The sequence below is a fragment of the Choloepus didactylus genome, chromosome 4, assembly GCF_015220235.1.
Source record: "Choloepus didactylus isolate mChoDid1 chromosome 4, mChoDid1.pri, whole genome shotgun sequence".
Taxonomy (NCBI): Eukaryota; Metazoa; Chordata; class Mammalia; order Pilosa; family Megalonychidae; genus Choloepus; species Choloepus didactylus.
The window spans coordinates 97,126,261-97,149,349 of record NC_051310.1 but is presented as its reverse complement, the minus strand read 5'-3'; the positions used below and the strand labels follow the sequence as shown (position 1 = coordinate 97,149,349).

At 46.4% G+C, this 23,089-nt stretch overlaps 2 protein-coding genes across 7 annotated transcripts in view; one reads left to right on the top strand and one right to left on the bottom strand.

Moving 5' to 3' along the window:
* Positions 1–5,280, top strand: part of IL16 (interleukin 16) — a 110,425-nt gene extending 105,145 nt beyond the window's left edge. For all 5 annotated transcript variants that reach the window (XM_037833206.1, XM_037833207.1, XM_037833208.1 and 2 more), the window contains 3 exons: positions 2,235–2,493; positions 2,685–2,810; positions 4,801–5,280. In XM_037833206.1, coding sequence (XP_037689134.1) covers positions 2,235–2,493; positions 2,685–2,810; positions 4,801–4,994 — 579 coding nt within the window. In that variant the 3' untranslated portion in view covers positions 4,995–5,280. The remainder of the gene's footprint in view (positions 1–2,234; positions 2,494–2,684; positions 2,811–4,800) is intronic.
* Positions 5,281–8,842: 3,562 nt separating this feature from the next.
* STARD5 (StAR related lipid transfer domain containing 5) lies at positions 8,843–22,770 on the bottom strand. 2 transcript variants are annotated; one of them, XM_037833211.1, is made up of 7 exons: positions 22,590–22,770; positions 21,933–21,982; positions 21,447–21,579; positions 14,894–15,011; positions 13,981–14,074; positions 11,242–11,322; positions 8,843–9,555 (listed from the first exon to the last, which is right to left on the bottom strand). In XM_037833211.1, exons 1-7 carry the CDS (start codon positions 22,686–22,688, stop codon positions 9,408–9,410), a joined length of 723 nt encoding a protein of 240 aa, XP_037689139.1. In that variant the 5' UTR covers positions 22,689–22,770; the 3' UTR covers positions 8,843–9,407. The 2 variants fall into 2 exon arrangements, with proteins under 2 accessions (XP_037689139.1, XP_037689140.1); XM_037833212.1 differs by lacking the exon at positions 11,242–11,322.
* Between the last annotated feature and the right edge of the window lie 319 nt (positions 22,771–23,089).

The following is a 23,089-nucleotide window of genomic DNA, read 5'->3' as shown; positions in this document are numbered from 1 at the left end:
AGAATAATTACAGATATCTCAGCCTCCCATCAGAGCTACTGAATCAGAATTTCACAAAGTGGAGGCTCTCGTGTCCACAGTTTTGAAGGTTCTGTAGAGACATTTAAAAAATTCAAACCAAATTTTATTTAATATCAAGTCTATCCCTTTGAAAATATAGACCACTAAACATTTAGGGAAGAATGATTTATAACCACAGGGGTATTTTTTTTTAAAGGCTCTACAGCCAGGATTGAAAACCTGGCCGTGACATGTAGCACAGCACACTTGGCTAGAACGAGGTCTCACCTGATTAGAAAGGGGCCTCAGGAAGGCAGGGAAGGAAGCTGCTTTCCTGGTTTTGCCTACCTGGACAATTGCAAAGCTGATCTGGTGGTTGGTTGAGAATGATGGGGTCCACACTGGCAAGAAGCAGCAGCAGTTTCTGTATTCACAGACCACAAACCAGGATGCACAGCTGGAGGCTTCAGATCCCATGGTCCAGCCCTGAGTCTGCTCAGGATCTGGGTTGTAGACATGGTGTGGGGAGCAGACCTGGCTCCTTCTGCATCTTTTCCTGTGGACCCTGTGTTATTCTGCTCACACAGACTGGCGTTGGCTGCTGTCCCCTGCCCTTTACTTAAGTGGTTTGTACCCAACCCAGGTGGCTTTCTAGTTGCCCCAACTTCATGGACCAAGCTGAGACATGGCCACTCCATTTCTCCAAAGTCTAATGCACTACTGTCATCCCCAGCACTGTTGGCTTAGTGCAACCTTTGCTTAGGCTGTTCAGGGCTCATTTTCACTTCCTTGCTCAGCTGAAAACAAATCCTCCAGCTCACAGCATCAGCCAGCATGAAACATACCGCATTCCTTGAAATAGTAAGTTGGGACATTCCATTCAGTCACTACAGAGTCAATAGCATGTGTGCAGCAACTCCCTTGATCTCTTTACAAGTTATCTGTCACAAAAAAGCACATAAAATTAATAATAAGTATTTCTTTCTGCCACTAATCATGTAGCAGACTATTATTAAGAGGCTCCTGATAGTGTCGTTTACTTTCTGTTTGAGGAAAAGAAAAGAGAGCTTGCCCATGGAATAGCACTTGGGGGTTTTTGCTCTGTTCTTGAGTGGTGATCTCTCTCCACCCCTCTGGCCATTCACCCTGAGATCTTGCAACCACTCAAAACCCAGGAGGAAGCAATGTACGCTGGCCAAGCATATGCACAAAGCTTCCTCTTTTTCCTTCCGTGTTTGAGTACTTCTATTCACTTCCGGAATCATTAAAAGGGAATTAATATTGAGCAGCATCTGCCACGCTGGGCACATTACTGACACGTGGTCTAAATGAATCCTCTCAATGCCTCAGGCTGGGGAGTTTGTGGTTTTTATGCTAGTTTTATTAGATGAGGGACCTGTGATTTAGGTCAGAGGTTCTACTTCTTGCTTGGGTCTTGCAGCCGGGGGATTCTAACCAAGTCTGACTCCATGAAAGTGTTTCTCCAACACCAAAACAATTTAGAGAGACAAAGCAAAGCACCATGCAGCACATTTTGGTGATTGCCCACGCATGCTGACATTTAATCCTCTTATGTGTGCTCAGTAGGATTTACCTTACTAGAGAAGCTGAAGCGAAGACATGAGATTATTTTATCCTATATGTCTTGCAGAAAGGGGGCCAGGGAGTGACTGGAGTTAAACGGTCAGAATTTCTGTACAAGTTGCTTTAGAAATGTCTAGACTGCCTAGGATAGTGTTTCTCAAAGTGCGTTCTATAGAATATAGGACCTGTGAAGTTCTCTATGATAAAAGGATTCCTGGCTGAAACATCATTGAGAATCACTGTATTATATTGCCTGTCCTTGGAGATCCACCATGCAAATCTGCATTGTAGAGGCTCTAATTTATGTATATATTTTAACTGCAGACATTTTCAGAGTTGCTCTTCAACCCAGTATTCCCCAAGTTTCTTTGAACTTAGAAACCTTCTCCTAAAAATACCTATTGCCACAGAATCAATGCTTCAGGAATGCTACTTTGGGAAATGCTGATCTAGGGCAGGTAAGGCAAAAGAATAATGGTGATATCTGCTCTAGATGAAAGAGGGAACTCTGGCCCCTGTGTCACAATTAGTTTCACTTTCTCTAGTCTAAATATTCTCTAGATTTGACTAACTTGTTCAGATCGTCCTCCAGCAAGGACTGATCCTGTCTTGGGAGATTTCCGCATCCTGACTTCCTTTGGTTTGCTCAGGTTCACCGAGTATTCCCAAACGGGTTGGCTTCCCAGGAAGGGACTATCCAGAAGGGCAATGAGGTTCTTTCCATCAATGGCAAGTCTCTCAAAGGGGCCACTCACAGTGATGCCCTGGCCATCCTGCGCCAAGCTCGGGACCCAAGGCAAGCTGTGATTGTCACGAGGAGGCTGACTTTGGAAGCCACACCTGACCTGAACTCCTCCACCGACTCTGCAGCCTCAGCCTCTGCTGCCAGTGATGTTTCTGTGGACTCCAGTAAGTTCTCCCAACTCATCAGAAGCCCTGTGGGTCACAGGGCCTTTGACCACTTGGGGCCAGTCCTGGTGGGGTAAAGTGTGGCCCCAATAACATGTGGCCTACCTAGTCTGATGCCAAGATATGTGTCTTCGTGTGTACATGTCAATGCACAAGTGCAGTGGGCAGTATCAGCCTCTTTTTTTTCTCAGAAGCAGAGTCCATAGTCTGCACGGTGACACTGGAGAAGACCTCCACAGGGCTGGGCTTCAGCCTGGAAGGAGGAAAGGGCTCCCTCCATGGAGACAAGCCTCTCACCGTTAACCGGATTTTCAAAGGTGGCGTATGTCTGACTCTTTGCATTCTCCTGACTTGTGGGCATGTGGCCAGGCCCCCCAGAGGCACCTTCCAGGCCACATTGGTTTTCCACGACCCCATGTCCTCTTAAGAGGCTTGAGGGCCTTCTTAGGGCTTAATTCTGCTTTTTATTCTTTTTCCTCCTTGGCTCAGGCATCCCCTTAATCTCTATTTTTGCCAAGTCCTCTTAAGTGCCTCAGCCCTGGGTTTGGTACAGCATGGCAGGGCTGGGACTAGGGTGAGGCAAGTGAGAAACTGGCTTGGGGACACAAAACTTAAGGGGGTGTGAAAATACTCAGTAACTGAGATTAAAAATATTTCAATGCAATATTTTTTAAAAATCAAAATTAATGCCAAAAATCCATGATGATCAAAATATCAAAATTTTAAACGAAGGCAGTATCTGATCCTGCACTTGCATGACTCAGCCTCACTTGCCTCACCCTAGTCTAGGAGCTGTTGAAAAACTTTTGAGGTTTTTTTCAGTCATGGATTGGGGTGCAAACCATCTTGAAGTGGGGATCATCTGGATTTTCCTGTGAAATTCATGAACGACCTGCACCTTCCACATAAACCAATCCCTGACTCTTTGTTGCTCTTCAAGATGGAAGTCCCTGAGTCACAGAGCAAGGAGTTGTGGAGAGAGGATCACTGGACAGGGAGTCAATGGTCTGGGTTCTAGCCCTAGCTCTGCCTCTAAATTGTTGTTACCCTTCTTTCTGGGCCTGAGGTGCCTCATCCATAAAAAGAGGTGCAGGTATGTCTCAGCCATTTATTACTGAGACTCAAAGGGCACCCCAGCTCCACTCCCTGTCTCCATGACCCCCTGTTGCTGATGCGTTTTGTGGTTTGGTTAGAGGAAGCTCTGCTGCAGCTGATAAGACCCAAAGGGTAGACTGAAGTTCACTTGGCAGTTCCCCAGAATCTCTGTTAACCCCAATTCTGGGAAAGAGATTTTTTGCTTTTGAAGGTTGACTTGGAATGAGCATAGGGTTCAGAGTCAGGTGACCTGGATTCTAGTGTTCTCTCAATTACAGCGGCATGACCTTGGGCAGTCACTTCACCCTCTCCCAGTCCCATTTGCTTAAACTGGATGAGCTTATCACCTGTAGGGAATGTGGGGCTTTGGAATGTGGATTTGGGAGTCAGAAAGTCTGGGTTTAAACCCAAGCCCCACAAATTAGCAGCTTTGAATCACTGGGTGAGTTACTTGACTAAGGAGACTAAGGTTTACTCACCAGTAAAAAATGAATGATACTAGCATGTACCTCACGGGATTATTGTTATAAATGCAAAGCATTATGATACATAATAATTGCCCAATACATTTCAACTATATTTATTATTATTATTTGGTCTTTAGTATTTCTGATGATCATTGTGTCAAATGGGTGGGAAATTTTTCTTTCAATAGATACAGTAAAATAGCATTATTTCCATATGCAGCTTTGAAAGGGTGGGAGCCATGTATGATTATGTCTTATTTGTATGGACCCGGGGGTCATCTCCAGTTGTTCAGAGCCAAAAGCACTGTGCAGATCGTTTCCTGAAAAATCTCACTAGCTCCCTTCCCTGATGACCTAGTTAGGAGAAAGATCACAAGTGAAGGGGGTGGCATGTGGGAATCCAAGGGGACTTTGTGGAGGACTCAGTTCCCTTCAGTCTTATATGAACCCTGGAGGTCTCCCCAAGGAGGCTCTAGCTTGTCTTGCCTGACATCTACCTCTCTCCCTGGGGATAACATGAAATACACCTTTCCTAAGGGCCCTAGAGACCTGGAACCTAATGGCCCAACTTTCCAGAAACCATTTTATGAGATGCCCTATTTTAGAACCCCCATCTGTCTCCCAAGGGATGGACACTCCCCTTCCCAGCTGTCCTGGCTCCTCAGAGACCAGGGATAGGAAGTAATTTCCCTTGTCTTCCTCTCACCTATGGAACCCATTATAAGCTTCTTCTTCCTCATCTCAGGGGCAGCCTCAGAACAGTGTGAGACGGTCCAACCAGGAGATGAAATCTTACAACTGGCCAGCACTGCCGTGCAGGGCCTCACAAGGTTTGAGGCCTGGAACATCATCAAGGCACTGCCTGATGGACCTGTCACTATTGTCATCAGGAGGAAAAACCTTCAGTCCAAGGGGACCACAGCTTCTGCAGACTCCTAGGCAGAGCGCCAGTGCTGAAGCCCAAAGCCAAGAGCATGTAGCTTCCCACAACTGCTGATTCTCAGGGTCTCTTCTACCCCCACCCAGTTGGGAGAAAGCATAGCTATGCTTCCTGATGGCTGTTGCCCAGGATTGGACCTTCTGGAACATCAGCCAGCAAGAGGGTTGTCCTGAAAGTAAGGGCAGAGTCACCCTGGGATGCTGACACAAACTGTAGACTTTGTATATAGAGAGCTTAATGATAGTATCGTGGTGACAAAAATAAAACTGATACATTACAATTTGATATGAAGTCCATGTCTTGCTTTGCAAAATGCTCCAGGTATTACAGCTTTGTAATAGCCCACCTGACAACAGTAACATTTGTATTTCTCATGAATCTTCAATGTGGGCAAGGCAGTGGGGAGGTGGTTCATCTCTGTTTCACTTGCTGTCAGCTGGAACAACTCAAAGGCTGGAGTCGGAACCGTCTGAAGGATCACTCGCTCACATGTCTGGCAGTTGATGGTAGCTGCGGGCTGGAAACTCAGTTGGGGCTGTTGGTCTGAACACTTACAGGTGACCTCTCCATGTGGTTTGTGCTTCCTCACATCATGGCGGCTAGGTCCCCAGGATGTGCACCCTAAGAGAAAGAGAGCCTGGGAGAAGCTGCATCCTTTCTATGACCTAACCTCAGATTTAAGAAGGGAAATGTGGCTCAGGTCATTTTTGGAAAATCTAATCTGCCACATGAAACATCTGTGAAATGGTTTTTGATTGGGTTGGAAAAATGATCCTGGACAAAGGTGGTACCAGGTGGTAGAACAAGAAAGCAAAGAGGAGCATGGGTGAAGCTCAAAGTGTAGACAGATTGTGCCAATAGAATGAGCCAGCATGAGCATGAAAGGATAAAATAAAAATTGCTTGCATTTACCTATCATGTGCCACGCACTGTGCTTGCTATTAAACAGATGTTGTCTTCAGTCATCACAGCAGCCTCTATAGTAGGTGGTACTGTACCACATGGTGATGAGGGAAAGAGGCTGAGACAGTAACCAACTTGTCCAGTGTCAGCTGTAAGTAGAAAAGCAGGGAATGAGCCCTTCCTGCTGTGATTTGGTGGAGACTAACAGACCAAAGTACTCTGAAGTGCAGAGTATTGTAGGGAAAACATCTGAGGGTGCCAGATCCAAGGAATATTTGGATTAGTCACGTCTTAATGCTTGATTGCTAAGCTCAGGACAAGGAAATGTGGCTCCCTATTAGCAGCAACCAGTGTCCCTTGGCCAGGCCCAGGCCCCAGCCAGGGTATCAGCCCTTCCTCAGCCCCTGCTCCTGTGAAACAAGAATTTGGGAGAAGGTGAGGGCCACAGACAAAACATGAAAAGTAGTTGTCCCTAGGCCAATGTCAACTGAGCCATATTACGAGAGTCTGGTGGCTTCTCCAGGGTCCATAGGAAGCTAAGAATCTGTTTCTGGGCAGTGGGATCTTGGAACACCCACTGGGGTCCTAATTGTCGTATAAACCCCGTTAGTGACTTCTTTACAGTGGGCGTCAGCTCCATTGCTCTTTTCATCCCGAGAAATAATAGGCTTACAGTAGTTTGTGTTCTGCCTGATGCCTTGTTCATTCCAATCTGAATTTGATGTAGAAAAGAACATATATGTCAGCATTTTAGATTTAATGTAAACACTGAAGATGAACATGGTCTAATAATGAAAGGCGTGTCTCAATTTAATATCTCATTTGCTGTGCACTTGCCCAGGGCTTGGTAATGAGGCTGTAGTGATACAGAGGCACATTCCTTGCCTCCAGAATCTTGACATCTGTGCAGTCACTGCAACATTTCCTATAATTGGGCAATTATTCTGAGTCTCATCAAGCAGCCAAATGATGAAGTTGGAACAGCCCAGGGAAGGAGAAACTGGCTTTTCATCAAGACTGAGAGGTGGTGAAATGAATGAGCAGAGATGGGCATGGGCCTGGGACACAGAGAAAGACTCCTAGGAGACCAGGCAAATCAAATATATGGGTGGAGCAGAGGTTGTCTGAGGATGAGAGTGTGCACATGGGTGAGGGCCTAGCCCTCCCTGTACCATCTGTCCTGTTTCAGAAGGTCACCTCCTTCCTCAGCTGAAATAGGGTCAATGAGGGCACTACTACTGCCAGGCTTCCAATCTCCAGGCCGAGGAAGTCTCCAGATCAGGAAGTCAGCAAGAGTCTCCTGAAAAAAAAGCTCATCCAGTTGAGCTCCATGATGCTGGAATTTACATTTGAGATTTGGCTTTTCACAGCCAACTTCTTTAGAGCTGATGCGGTTACAGGGAACAATGCATTTGAAAATATTTCCAGTCATCCTCAAATACTGCAAAAATCAGAGCTAACAACTGCCAACCCATCTTAACTCTCCATAAAATAAATCCATCCAAGGGCCTCTCCCAGACAGCCCTAGCTCTTTGCTTTGCACAGCACTTTATTGATTCATACATTATCTCATTTGCACTGACTCTCAAAAAACAGACTACACTGGGATTGGTACTTATGTCCCCATATTTTCTTTTAAAGATAAAATGTCAAAGCACAGAGATGTTAAGCAATAGGTTCAAGAGCACAGTTGCTCTGAACTGTAGCAGGGCTTGAACCAGGATGAATGTTTTCTTATTCCTAGTCCAGTGCTTGAATCAGTTTAACCTGATGCCACAAGGCACATGTAGAAGCAGAGCAGGCACAGGCCAACTAAAGTACCCAGATGAGTGCTTTGGGAGGGTGGCCTTCCATCTTGCTTGACAAGGCTGGACAAAGTGGCACCATCTTGGTAAGCCCACCAACCTTCCAGGGTCTGGTTCTTGGAGGGGCAGGCATGAAAGTTCTTAGCAGGTGCACCTAGAATTGGCTTGACTTGGGAGATCAGTTCATGCCATAGAACAAAGCCTGACAGAGTAGAGACCTATATATCTTAATGAATGACTGGATAGATGAATAAATGAAATCTAACCACATTCAAGGGTCTGATGAAGATTTCTTTATGAGAAAAGGAAGTTAGCTAGACAATCTTAAAGGCAGGATTGCAGAATGTGTAGCTGCATTAGAACACAGAAAAAAGTGAGCTTGCATGTTTTAAAGAAATTGCTCAGATCCTGGCATATTCAGGAGACAGTCACCCTTGACTCAAATGTTGGAAGTGTTACTATGATACAAGGGACATGTTTTGATTTGGAGGAGCAAAGGCTGAAGACTCTATAGAAATTTCTTACGCAGACAATAGTAATCGGAGTAGACTTTGGTCAGGCACACAAGAGGTCTTCCTTTCAAGGACGGTGGTGGTACTGTGGATGAGGTTGCTAGGGAATGTTAGAGAACCCCTCTCTGGATTGTGTGGCCCTGACAGGGGAGAGGGATATGAAGTTGCATGGCTGCTGAGGCCCCTTCCAGAGTGCAAGCAGTTCTCCCTGCTTCTGATGATGTCCAGGGGTAGGCATGGCCCCCTGGGGGGTTGTACAGCCTTGCGGCAGAGCCTGGAAGTGAGAGTACCAGACCGTGCTGCTGGAGGGAGGCCAGTTCTCCCCTGGTTCCTGCTGACAGACATATGGTCTGACCAGGGCCTGGAGGCCAGTGGACTCCTCCCCTGGACTCCATAACAGAGGACAAGGAAGGACAAATGCCCTAGGGAGAGAAAGCTCTTCTCCCCAGATTTCCAGGAGCAGAGATAAAACAGCTGTCTCAGTTCAGAATCACTTCCAAAGAGAATGCACTCTGGTGGATTTGGCCTGAGGCAGATTTGAACTGCCTGCGTTTCCTGGGGACAAAAAGTTAACTCATGGGGAAAAGAGAAAACAACCCATTAGAAGAGAAGATATAACAAAAGGAATATTGAAAATATTTTTCTTTAAAGCTTATCCCATCTTTTAAACCATCATTTTACAAGTTATCTTCTTTTTAAGGGGGAAAAATCTTGCATAGTGTTATCAGAAAAATATATATTGGGGTCTGCAGCACAGGTCTGAGAGGGCTCTAGAGGCTAAGAGGGCAGCAGGGCCTGGTTTTCATTATTGCTGATGGTTCATTTAGACAAACAGGGAAACACATTTTTGATAGAGACAGACAAATATAGACATTGGATCAGAAAGGATCACCTAAGTGCCTGGACTGAGTCTCTGTGGGATGGCCAGAAGCCTGGTCCACTCTGCCCAAGGAGGTGTTTGGGTAATGGGCAGATGGAGCACAGGCTGCGTGAATGGCACCTCCCAAGCAAAACCCTCCTGGAAGGGGTTGGGCTGCAGCCACTGGCTGGTGTTCTCAGAGTCTGGCTGTCCTCTGTCCTATCTCATGTTCCAAAGAGCCAAAAACAGGCCCTCAGCCTCTCCCAGGCTCTCCAGTTCCTCAGCATCTGGAGCTCCTCAATGAATCAGAAGAGTTGTTTGTCAGCAACAGCATCAGTCTTGGAATTTCTTCACTGCCTCCTGAAGGTTGGCATAAAACCTGGCCATGCTGCGGGGGAAGAAGGAGTCCACCACGGTCTGTGGGAGGTAGCCACTGAGGTCGGTGTGGAAGAATGTGACCAGGCGGGTCTTGTTGGGCTCCCTGTGAAAGCAAGAGCATGGCTGGGTTATGTGTCTGCAGCAGAGGCAGTGGGTACAGACATCTTGGCAGGCCAGGGGAGCCCAGCCCAGCAGAAATGTCCATTTCACCACAATCTTGTCTCATCCCTCATTGGGGATCCCCTCTGGGCTTGCTTATTTTCCAGATGGAAACCTGCCACCTGTGCTTGCATGGATGCATCACTCAGCCCCACTAGGCCCTCAGCAGGGAGCCGTCCCCACTTCCAGCCCAGGAAGGTAGTTCCCTGGCTCCCTGATTCATTCAGCAAATACTTTCAGAGAACTTACTCTGTGCCAGGCCCTGGAGGTACAATGAAAGGGATGCTACCTCCCCACCCACCCCGATTCAGAACAGCGGTTTCCAAGATGGTCTGGAACTCCTGAGGTTTCCTGAGACCCTCTCAAGGAGTCAGCAAGGTCAAATCTGTTTTTGCAACAACACTAAGATGTGACTTGCCTTTTTCACTTGCATTTTCTCATGAGTGTATGATAGAGTTTTCCAGAGGCTACAGGATATGTAATATCTCAACAGACTAAATGGAGAAGCAACTATACGTTGCTGCAGCCTGACTCTAAGGAGATTTGCACAAAGGTAAAGCAGGGCCACTCTTCTCACTATATTTTTGTTTTGGAAAATACAGATATTACTCTTAAGTATATTTGTTAATTTGTCATGGATTTATTACTGTTACTTAAAAATAAACATTTTCAAAATTTCCCAGTTTCAATTTTTGAATACAGTAACTATCAAGAGATAGAACCCACATGAACAGAAGACCTATAAAGCCCTCAATGATATTTAAGAATGTCATGGAGTCCTGAGACCAAAAATTTGTCAATGGCTGCTTTAGAGAACTGACAAGTGCTAGAGATCAGAACAGTTCCTGCTGCCTGGGGGTGGCAGCAGCCCATGGAGTGGTAGGGATATGGAACACGGCATGGTCCCTGGGCTGGATGCTGAGAGGCCAGTGTTCTAGGGCCAGCTCTGCCACCAACTTGTCAACTTCAGCATCAGTTGACCTCCCTGGGCGGCAAACATGATGATCTCCTGCACGGGGCAATGAGGGCGGTGTGGCCCACCAGCCAGAATCAGATCAAGTGAGGGGGACAGAGAGGAGACGGGACACCACGTGGGTCTTCAGGGTCACTAACTTCTCAGTGGCTAGGACAACAAAGACACAGGCTTTGTGGAGACTACAGCAGAGCAGAGCAGAGCCTCATCAGGAACCCAGGTAGTGTGGCACCTACCCATCAAATGTGTGCTGACATCATGCCGGTCAAGGGGCTGGAAAGAGAGACCCCTTAGACATTTAGAAGCCCTACCCCCCATTGTTTACTCAGGATAACTGAGCCCCAGCGAGGGCAGGGGCCAGCACATGCACAACAGACACAGGATAGTGTGTCTACTCGGGGCTGTGGCTTTCCTCCTCTGCTCCTGCCCTGTCTCTCCACAGAGCATGAATCCTGGAGGACAGGGACTTCCATACATCCCAACGCCTCATCCAGCCTCCACCCTGTCCCTCGCTCAAGTCCCCTGCCCATTCCACTTTGGTGGGGACCTTTCTCTTCTCTCTGCTCCTCCTCTCCCTGGGCCACCTCCAGCCCCCACCCGCTCTCAGCAGTGTCCTCTTTGGGTTGAAAACATGAACAGATAAAAGAGAAATTTTACTCAGTGACCACGTTTCCTTCCGGGTGGATGCTGGACTTTGTGTGTGCTCGGGGTGCGGAACAGGAGAACACACGACTGAGGCTGTGTGGGAAGAAGCAAAATCAACGCACTGCCAAGGGGCCCTGATAAATGATGCTTCTTGCGTGTCCACCATTCTGTGACATTAACAGAATGGGGCCCAGGGGCCCAGAGAGGTGTTGTAAGTCACCCAGTCTCCTAAGAGAAGGTTGGGATTGTTGATGTCTGACACAGGTTTGTTATAAGGATTGAGGTAAGTATTAAACAGCATACTTTCCGTGCACAGAGCAAGTGCTCAAAAAATGATACAAATATGCTGCCTCTATTACAAATGCAGATTCCTCCACCTTGTAACAACCCCGACTCCAACACCTCCCCTTCCTCCACTGCAGTCACTCTGAGCGGTCACTATCACCGCCCACCTAGATGACCACCCCACCTCCTGATGAGTCCACTTGCTTTTGCTCCTGACCTCTAATACCTGAGATTCATCACAGCAGATAAAACCTGTTTTATTCCGAGGAAAACGTCCAGGTCTGCATGAGGGCCTCAAGCCTTATGGGTCTGGTCCCTGCTCTCTCTCTGACCGCAACTCGTTACCCTCTCCCCTTACTCGCTCTCCTCCAACCAGAGCAGCCTCCGTGCTGGCCCTCAATGCCTCACACCTGCTCCCACCTCAGGCACTTTGCACTTGCTCATCCCTCTGCTAGGAACATGCCCCCACAGCTAAGCCCAGCTTCCCTCCGTCAGTGCCTTGCCTAGATGTCACCTGATCAGTGAGGCCTTGGCTGACACCCACAACACCCACTCCTACCCTTTCCTGGCACCTTCACCAGGCTTTATTTTTCTCCAAAGCACTTATCAACATCAGATAATTACTAGAGTGTACATCTAATATAATTACTTGTGCTTTTGCTTTTTCTCTCTCTCCTCCTGTCCTCACTAGAATAGAAGCTCCAAGAAGGCAGACACTTGATCTGTTTTGAGAGGTCAACATCCAGGTTAAGAGCATAGACTCTGGAGCCAGATGCTTGGGTTTAAATTCTGGCTCTATCAGTTCATCACTTCCGGGCTGTGTGATGTAGGATAAATTACTTAACCTCTCTGTGTTCCAGTTTCCCTTAAAAAGTGGGAATACTAGCAGTATCTTAGAGTGACTAAGAATAAAAATAAGTTAATTTATGTAAAGCACTTAGAATAGTGCCTGATACACAGCAGAGCTGTGTTTGCTGCTGCTGTTGTTACTTGTTGTTATTATTATTATTGTCTGCTGAATCCACAGTGCCTAGAACAGGCCTGTATTTGTAGAATGATAAGGGAATAATCATCGTCACAGGTTTCAAATCCACAGCCTCTTGAGACTAACTCTGGCAGAAAGCTTTATTGCAAACAAAGTGCTTTTAATCAAGCCAATGAAGAGTTAGAAGATTTAATGCTTGTGTCAAAACCTCCACACTAGCTGGGTTTTGTAGGGCTTTTCTGATCCCAATCACTCCATCTGCAAAATCCATGCAAAATCTTTGCTCTCTGGCACAAGGCCCGGTGGTGCCCACTTTACTGTGCATGCCCCTCAAAAGAAAATAGCCTTAGAAATCAGCACCCAAGAAGAAAGGGCTCTGTTTCTTATTTTCAAAATTTCTCTCCGTGAGACCTGGCATCACGGAAGGGAGGTTCTAACCCAGTCTCTGCCAGGTAAAGAGGATAAGGAAATGAGACAGAGGTTAGTGCCCCCAACCAAGCCACTGGATCTGGAGCATCTCTGTATCTGGGGGACTGAAACCTAGCACAGGTGTGTTGTGTGTGTGTGTGTGGGGGGGGGGCGGGGGGGGGCACAACTATGGTTTTTTCAAACTCATGCTATTTTACTATGCTTTAAATAGTCTTTTAAAAGATATGTGAAAAGCCAGCTCAACAAAGAGTGTTACAGAGAGGTGCTGAGTCTGGAGGTTTAGTAAAATCCTACAGCGCCAAGGTTGCCTCCCAGGATTGTGTGGCCAGAGGGCAGACTCTTTCCCCTCCTGGTGTCTCTGCAAGGTCCACAGGGTCACACTGGGACACACCCTCAGGTGCAATTGTTTTCATAGCTTGGGTGGTTCCCAGCATAAACCAGTGACCTGAATTACACGGAAAAGCTCCAGTAAGAACCTGGCCTTCACGTAAGAGATCAGAACAGTTCCTGAGCTCAGTTCTGCTGCCTACTCACGGTGTGAGTCATCCTCTAGCGCCCAGGCAACTCTCTCCCATTCCCTGCCCGGGGCAGAGTTCAACTTGCTGGAATGTGACCTGGAGGCGGCTATGCTCTCAGGCAGGCTGGTGGGCAGTGCTCAAAGGACACACAAGAGAAGACTAAAGACCCAGGCCTTGCTCTGCCAATCTCCTAGCCTTTGATCCTGGACAGATCACTAAACCTCCCCGAGCCTCAGTTTCCCCATCTGTTAAATGGGGCTGTGGCACTTGCCTAACCAGTCTTAGAGGGCTGTAGGGGCAATTCTCCAAAACAAAAATAACAAGAATAACATCTCCACAAAATTCTTTCCCACTTGCCAGGGACTTTCACATATATCACTATACGTGACAGTGTTTGTGATGTCAAGTCCTAAGGAGCTGTAAGGCGTTTTCATTATGGTGAATCATAATCACGTGCCCAATTTAATGGATTATTCACAGTGAAGTCACTGTTAGGCCTGGGGCATGTAATTCAGTCCAGAGGATTATTCTTACCCTGGCAGAGGTTCACAGAAGCAACCACAAGGATGGTTAAATCCTCTCACATAGCCTGGCTTCGGGGGACACAACGGATGCTCCACATTGGAGGCTGGAAGAGAGAGCAGGGGGTCAGAGAGCTAGAACTTCAGGCAGTCGGGCCACTGTCGGGCACCCACAGTGTACGTAGACCCCAATGCCAGGGACCAGGGGAGTCAGCAGGGGGACGCTGACTGCCTGCCCCGAGTTCCCTCCTTTCTCCTCCCACCACTGCCCCACACCCTCACTCACACATGCCTGCACACAATCACACAATCACACACTCACACACACACGGCTTCCCCAAGCCTGTCAGAAATTAGAGAAAATATTTCAGAATGTAAAGTTTGGAGGTGGGAGGAGGAAGATGTTCCTCTTAAACCTCAGCTAATAGAGGCATGGCTATTATCCACCGTCTACTATGTGGAAGATTCAGAGAAAACTGCAAGGACTGCAGCTTTCAGAGGCGGCGATATTAAATGTGCAGTGACAGGGCCTCTGTTCCTCCCTGGGAAAGAAGGGAGTTGTTGAATATTACAACCCTCTCTGGGTGGCACTCCCTCAGATTCAGAAAACTGCTGCATATCGAGGCCATTTCTAACCTGCAGGTCTACGGCGCAAATGATGAGCTGGAGCTGGAAGAAAAAGGTGCACCGGCAGAATCTGACTTAAACATGACGTGACTGGCATGGAGACTCTCCCACCTCAGACACCCATGGCTCAAAATCTCCCCCAAACACCACAAGGCCAAGGGCACAGGAGAAAGGACCCAGGGTGTGAATTCTCTGGTGATTTCCAGCTGGTTTGCTTTCCTTGAGGAACTGAGGGGATGAGAGCAGAAAGAGCCCAGCACCTTGTGAAGGCCTTGGCAGTCCCTCCAGCCATCACTCACCATTGGAACTGAAGGCGCCATCCTCGTATTTCTTGACCAGCACCAAGTCCACAAAATCTCTGGGAGAAATGAGCTTCATGGCAGCCGCGGGGGTGGTGGTCCTGCTTACGCTCAGTGTCTGCCACAGCAAAGGAAAGTCCAGCTGTCTGATGGCCAGACATCTTGTCCCTGCCCCCACCCATCCATCCCCATACCCCATGGTCTGGAGAATAGGAATGGCATTAACATGTGGTTAGTACCATGAATTGGAGGGTCAAGAACAGGGCCTCCTCGGAAGTACCAAATTTCAGTGAAATATACCTCATTTACAAAATCTAGGGTAGTGACATGAGCTGCCCATAGCCATCTAGCTCCAAATCAGAGCCACTTTTGAGGTCTTGTCCCATCAGAGATCAGAAGAGTTGTCACTTATTGAGCACCTAGTAAGAGCCTGGCTGGATAAAGAGCTCAGTTGTCCTACAAAACCCTGAGAAACAAGTATTGTTAACCCACGTGACAGGGGAAGACACTGAGATTTGAAGAGATTAACGGATTTACCCACAAAGCTCCTGGTAGAGATGGATTTGGAGGATGGGTCTAGGGTGAGGCAAGAGGCATGAGCTGCGCATTTAAGGAGGCACTCCTTTTTAAGGCTGATCTTGCACATGCACAAACCTGAGGGCAAGTTTCACCTTAAATGTGCGCCCTAGGTGGCTCTTTGGTTTCACCCTAGCCTTGGCCTTGTGAGCGAGCACCCCTAGCACCTCATCCAATCTCAGAATATCCCATCAGTTCACGTTCCCTCCTGGTAATCTAAGAGCACCCCAAACCTACCCTGTACTTTATCCCACTAGCCCCTCCTCCTGCAGGACCCCACTGTCCCAAGGTCACAACAAAGACGTGCAGGCCAGGCCTGATGTTGGAACAGTCTCCCTGAAGGGGAGAAGTCTGGGGGACAAGAAGGGATTGGTAAAGATCTTTTCTTTGTCTGCCCCTTTTGGTATTAAGACTTGTGGCAATGTGTGTTGCTGAGGAAACTTTGACCTCAGGGTATCAAGTCTTCAAAGCAGGCATGCGATCCCTTGGGGTCTATGAGCACTTTCCAATGGGTGAGTTGGGAAGCATTTTCCAGATGACTCAACCACATGTGCGCTTTCTTCCTACAATGACCTGTGTGAGGAGAGGCTGCATGTTTATGCAGGTTCTCCTTTCCCCCTTGCCCTTCTCCCGCTGGAAAAAGCATGGCACACCTCCACCTACTGGAATCTTCCTATCATGCATTGTCCTGGGGTGTAAAATCCCCCAGAGTACCAAAGAGATGATTAGGAATATTTAATATTCCTCAATACTTAATCCACCACTACCTGCTGGTTTTAGAATTTCATGTCTTTCTGCTTTTTAAGCATATTTCTATTAAGTTGAAGCTTGGTATTAGAAACAAGGTAATTTTGCTTCTTCTGAATTCTGATATTTTGTAGAAGGAGTGGCTGAAGTGATGATTTGTTTTTTTTTTTAAAGCCACATGCCTTCTTTCCCTGATTACTGACCCAAAAGTCATCATTCTGAGGCAAAGTGTCTAGAGCCAAAGATGGAGAGGACATTAGGATAGACAGAAGGCAGTGGCACCATCTGACAAATGCAAAAAACTGACAGCATGGTTTTGTGTCCCATCCATCCATCCATCCATCCATCATCTCTCTTAGAATGAGAATATTTGATATGTGCAAAATCATGCTGAGAAATACCAATCTACAAGGAAGGGCCATGTCTCTGCATTTTCATTTACAGTAATAATAAGGAGCTACCGCTTGTCAGTTGCTTTTACGCTTTTCTGTAAATCTGAGCTTGCCAGTAGCTCATACTTCCCCTTCTTTTTGTTGTTGATGTATATTGATGACTGTATCTTTCTCAGCAATAAGTCATGTTTTCATGGATCTATGAATTAATTATAAAAAGGGCTCCCATTCATCTCATTGAGAGATGCAAAATACTTTTTATGCTTAATAGTTCTTCATCCAAATGTGTAATATAATCATGTTATTTTAATAACTTGTGATCATAATGCAATCCAGATATGCTTAACACTTAGAAGCTTATGGAGACAGGAGATAAACAATTGTTAAAAATAATTTATATTTATGATGCAGAGAGGTGTGACAGAGTGATCAGCAAAAGACTATCAAGCATAAACGTATATTATTGTGATGGTTAATTTTATGTGTCAGTTTCGCTAGGTTATGGTGTCCAGTGGTTTGGTCAAACACTGGATTTGTTGTTGTGTGGAGGTAGTTCATAGACAGGATTAGCATCAGTTGAGTTTAATTAAAGGAGGTTGCCCTTGATAATGTGGGTGGGCCCCGTCCAATCACAGAGGTCTTAAGAGTGAGAACTGAAGGTGCCAGGGATCAGAAGGAATTTTGCCTCAAGACTACATCCTCCACTCCTTCCAAGTTTTCCAGCCTAAGAAATCCGGACTCAAGACTTCAGCTGTATGTAATGGCTATCTCTAAATTCTGAGATGCTGAGCTCTTTGTGTTTATACCTGGTCTGTCCCTAGAATTTTGAGTATCTGTGTGACACCTGAGACTCAGAAGTAGAGACTGGCAGCTATGAATGTCAGTATTACCCCATACAGCAACTGTTCAAAAAGCTGAAAAAAAGTTCAGACTTCAATTATAGATATGAATGAAGAGGCTCTGGTTAGGACTAAGGCAAGTCAAACTAAAGGGTAAAAGATGATATTGACTGTGTTTTAAAACTTCCAATTCTGTGTGAGACCAAAGGAAGAGATGTTTATTTGGTGCAAAATCTGTATTTTCTGTAGCACACCAGATAATTTAACTTGTACGTTCAGTTTACTCAAATGCCATAAATACATGAAACTTTGAATAGGGAGTGAGATCTTGTTGGTTTGTACAGGTTAGTGTGAAACCAGATACATCCCAAAGTAATTTGAGCAGAGAATAAAAATGTATTTATTTGCAAAGCTCCCCTGAGGGACTGTGGGAAAATGCAGAAATATTAAACTGAATAATTAAAATGCAGAAATATTAAATTACTGGTATTCTCACAAGCACTGGGAACTACCAATTTAGAAGGCCAAGCTCTCGATCTTGGGGCTTGCCCTTATGAAGTTTGTTACTGCAAAGGAGAGGCCAAGCCTACTTCTAATTGTGCCTGAGAGTCTCCCCCAAAGAAACTCTTTTATTGCTCAGATGTGGCCTCTCTCTCTAAGCCAACTCTGCAGGTGAACTCCCCTCCCCGCGACATGGAACATGACTCCCAGGGGTGTAAATCTCCCTGGTGATGTGGGACATGGCTGCCAGGGATGAGCCTGGACCTGGCGGGCGTTGCGGGATTGAGAAAGTCTTCTTGAACAAAACAGGGAAGAAAAAGGAAACAAAATAAAGTTTCAGTGGCTGAGACAGGTTATTCTTATGCATTATAAAGATACCCCTTCTTAGTTTTTAGTGTATTGGAATAGCTAGAAGGAAATACCTGAAACTGTTGAACTGCAACCCAGTAGCCTTGATTTTTGAAGATGAATGAATAACTATGTAGCTTACATGGTGTGACTGCGCAATTGTGAAAACCTTTGTGTGTGGCTCAGTGTGTGGACAGATGAGTAGAAAAATGGGAGGAAAAATTAAATGAATAACGGGGGGCTAGAGGGAAGGGATGTGTTGGGTGTTCTTCTTTACTTATATTTTTATTCTTATTTTTATTTATTTATTTCTATTTTTGGAGTAATGAAATGTTCAAAAGTTTATTTTGGTGATGAAGCACAACTATATGATAGTACTGTGAACAACTGATTGTACACTGTGGATGACTGTATGGTATGTGAATATATCTCAATAAAATTGAGTTAAAAAAAAAAAAAAAGAAGACTTCTACTGGAATTTCCAGGCTCTGGCCTGCCAGAATTCAGACTTGCCAGCTTCCACAAGTGCATGAGCCAATTCCTTATAATAAATCTTTCATATATCCAGCTGGTTCTGTTTCCCTGGAGAACCCGGACTGATACAATTATATTAGGATAAAATTCAGAGCGCTAAGTGGAATGGAAGCTTGAGTTCATGGAAAAAAATTATATAAGGTTTCAAACTATTTAAGAACTTTGCTCACAATCTTTGGAAATGTACGACAGTAAATAAAAATGCTTATATTATTTAGATATATAAAAGAATGGTGTCATTGTTTTATTAAATATGCCAGATTTATTACATGTCAAAATTAATACATTTTGCAACTTATGAACATTTTAGATAACAACTAAATGTTAGATATCAACTAAATATGTGAGGGATGATATATAATTTCTCAAAAATCTTGGGGATATGCAAGTAAAAAGTTTGAAGAGCCTTGCAGTAGAGGACTAACTGGGATCAGGCAGGGTACAGGGGGCTGGCTGCCTTGGGCAGACGCCGGCTCAGCCTTAGAGAATAGAAGGTCCTCTGTTACCTGGCTCAGCTGCCCCAGGCAGGGAGGCAAACATGCTCCCCTCAGGGATGAACCAGGGGACCTCAGGGACAGAGACCCTGCCAGCATCACCCACCGAACCCCACTGGTGAGCTGGTCAAGAAGGCAAGAACAACTTGTACCAAACTTAGCATAGGCACGCACTTATGGAACTGGCAAACTCGGGAAAAAAAAGGTGGTTACAAAACAGCAAGCAGGAAAGCACATGTTTTATGGGGCTTCAGAGGAATCAAGTCAGTGGGACCCAGAATTGGAGCTGGGGTAAAGGCGGCGGGGTTAGAAAGAGTTCTGCGGCCCCTCTGGGAGGCAGCATGTGCAGTGGATGGGAGCCTGGGGTTCTGGAACCACCATCTGGCTCTCAACTCCCACGCGGGCAGGTCTCTCTCTCTCTATTGCTGTAAAACTGTTTCCTTCCCAGGGTTTCTTTCAGTTTAAGTGATTTGAAGATGCAGCACAGTATAAAAGGGCTTAATAAATGACAGCTCTTATCATTTTGATTAATACTATGGCAGCTCAGGTATCATCCTACAATTTTCTAGGCCTTTCAGGTTCTCTCTGTCCCACTGGCCATGGTATTAAGACAATGAGGTTCAAACATGCTAAAAAACATGCAGTCTCTTTAACCTTCAAGAAGAAAATTCTATATATGGTCATTCTGGTATTCCATTTGTGTTCTAAGGACATTAAACCATGTTTCCTAAACTTCAATCATTTGTGTATAATTATTTGCATACTATCTTTACAATTTTTTTTTTTTTGCTATCTCTGGTACCATGTATCCTGGTATTCATGGTATTTATTTCGAAAAAAAAAAATGTAGATAATTTATTTTAAAAGGAAACAATTTAACCACCAGAGAGGGAAAAAAAATGTATTACCTGCCATCAATAGAAGGCAACTACAAAATATATACACAAGGAATTATTAGATTCTAATTTGAATTCTGAGCCAGAGGTCAGCTGTCTGTTTTGCAACCAAGGAGATTGCCAAGCATTAAACAGGTATGGAAGGTACATTAGCACCTAACTGCGACTATCCCCTTCAAGTTACCAAAGGAGAATTAAAATGGAGTAACCTCACTAAGTGATTCAATTCCAGCTTTGACTGTGGTAGACCTAAAATCACCTTGGGTACCTCAGAGGTATGGGCCCTACCTTCAGGAAACACAGACATTAGTTGGGAATGAAATAAAACATGAATTCTAGGCCCAGGCTAAGCACACCTGAGTCAGCTACTGATTCACCAGTTGACTCTGAGGTTTCACAACATTATCTGTCTAAACACCCCTGAGCGTGACATGTCCCCAGATGTCAAAATCAAGACACCATTCAAATTGACCCGGTTGGCAATGTTTCTGCAAGACAACTTTCTTACTAGTTTCGGCGATGACTTTTTTTCTCTTTCTGAACTTCTGTAATCAAAACGAGATGAGAACTTAAAGCTAGAAAGTATTCCAGGGCAGGACCCTCTAGGTCTGTGCTGTCTGGCATGATAGCCACTAGCTAAATTAATTAATTCAAGTTAAATAAAATTAACAATTAATTTCCTCAGTGGCCACAGGGCAAGCAGCCACCATACTGGATGATGAAATTAAAGAACACATCCATCACTGCAGAAAGTTCTGATAGATAGCACTGCTCTAGTTGACACACATTTTACAACTGGATGAACTGTAATCTGGAAACTGACACTTGGCATGGCCACACAGCTGGCAGAGAATCCTGACTCCGCGGCCAGGGCTCTCCTGATCATTATCATGGCCCCATCAAGGGCAACCTTGCAAACTACAGCTGATGGGCCAAATCCAGAAACTGCCTTCAATATCCTCAGGGCCAACACTTACTCTGCATGCCTTTATCAGCTGCTGCTGCCTGTTGTTTCCTCAGCTCCATATGGAGCTTCACTGACTCTCTGGAACATACTATTTCCTATTTGTTTCTGAGCCAAGACTGGGCTAGACTGTTGCGAGCAGGGAGCAGCCTGTGTTTGCTGGGAAGCAGGCAGTCACAGACCCCCTCCATGAGAGACGGGGCCAGGTGACTGCAGCAGGACCCAGACACTGTTTAGGGATAACCTGCTTGGAAAGACTTACATCAGTGATGCTTTCGATAATTTCAAAACCGGTCACGTTCTCATCCCACTTTTCTCGTAGGCCCCCAGCAACTGGCTTTATGCAGTCCCACACCTTCTCTGGTGCCCCCCACACAATGCCTTCTCCTCGGTACCTAGAGCACAAAAAGGAATTTGACTCCAAAGCATCAATCAAACTTGTTTTTTTCTGGTATTAGGTATAAGGACTTGAGGGCGGACCATGCCAGCTCTGTATCTCTCTATAAGACAGCCTTGCAGAGAAGTGACCGAAATTTACTAGCCCCCCACCTGTCAGGCCTGCAGAAATGGACAGTAACCTTTCACACAAATATGGTTGGCTGAAAAATGATTTAGCTAAAAACAGATGATAATGCTTTTCTGGAAAATAACTGGTTAATTAATCCCAGGGTGCTAGGGTTGATTGGAATCTTTCATGAAGTACGTCAGGAAGGGTGCAGCATCTCTGACAAACAATGTGTGCACTTACAGGTTCCCTGGAAACTCCACAGAAGGCCTCCAGGAAACTGAAACTCCATTCTGTAGAAAGGCACAGAATCGCAGAATTTTAGATCTAGCAGGGTTCTGGGACATTACCTGGCTCAACCCCCTGTTTTATAGAAAAAAGGAACCAGAAGCCTTAAGAGATGCGGTTCTCCAAGGCCACCCAGCAATGTGTGGCAGAGCTGGGACTAGTCCTGTACTACACTGCCTCCCACAGTAGAGCAAGGAGAAAGGGATCTTAACTGGCAGTCTCGAAGAGCTGTGAGTGGTTTTCAAACCACCTTAAAAGCTGCCAGGTATTAGGTTCCTTGAGCAATTTCAGGCTATTTATTACAATCATAAATAAGCAGAACTAGTCCCATGCCACCATCTGGGGACGACAAAGAAAGGGGCTCCTGGTGTTTACAGTTGAAGTCCTAACTACCATATAGGTGACCTTGGGTAAGTCCCTCAACGAAAGGGTCAGATACCTCCTGGGGTCACCGTAAGCACAACAGGCCCAATATTTACTAAAGGAATAATTCCTAACTGAATCCCCTCCCCAATCCAGCTCCGGGGGACAGAACAGGAGGGAAAGGACTAACCTGGAGGTTTCAAGGACCCCGGTCCCTGGAAAACCCTTCCCGGCCCGCTCTTCACTCACGCCTTCCCGGCAAATCTTCCAGCCGGCCGCGTCTCGCCGGTACTGCAGCACCTTCTCCGCTATCGCCTCGCTCATCCGCGCCGCCAGCGCCGGGTCCATTGCGCCGGGAGCTGCACGTGGCTGCGGGGCCGTCGGCGGTGCTCGCGGTGGCCGCGGCCGCGCCTGGAGCCCGGACGCCTGCAAGCCGGGGCCCTGGGCGGAGCTCGGAGCCCCGCCATCCAGCCCCGCCCCGGCCGCCGGATTGGTCCGGGCCCTCACGCCGCTGCTGCCCGGCTCTGGGATTGGCAAATCCGGAGGTGGTCGAGTCCAGAGAGCCGGTGGCGTCACAGCCCGGGCAGGTCCCGTGCGCTCCCAGCGCGGTCCTGCCGGGCGGCTTCAGCCTCTCGGGGTCCGGAAGGAGCCCTGGAGCGGGGAGACTCCGACAGGGCCAGGGGTGGAGAGCCAGGTGACCCTGGTCAGGTCAAGGACAACGTCGTAGTCCTGTTTAAGGAATGTGGACT

Coding starts and splice junctions, on each gene's coding strand:
- STARD5 (XM_037833211.1), bottom strand. CDS start 22,688: ATGGACCCGGCGCTGGCGGCGCGGATGAGCGAGGCGATAGCGGAGAAG. Junction 15,012..21,446: donor TTATCGAAAGCATCACTGAT/GTAAGTCTTTCC, acceptor TTGCTGTGGCAG/ACACTGAGCGTAAGCAGGAC. Junction 14,075..14,893: donor TGGCGCCTTCAGTTCCAATG/GTGAGTGATGGC, acceptor TCTCTCTTCCAG/CCTCCAATGTGGAGCATCCG.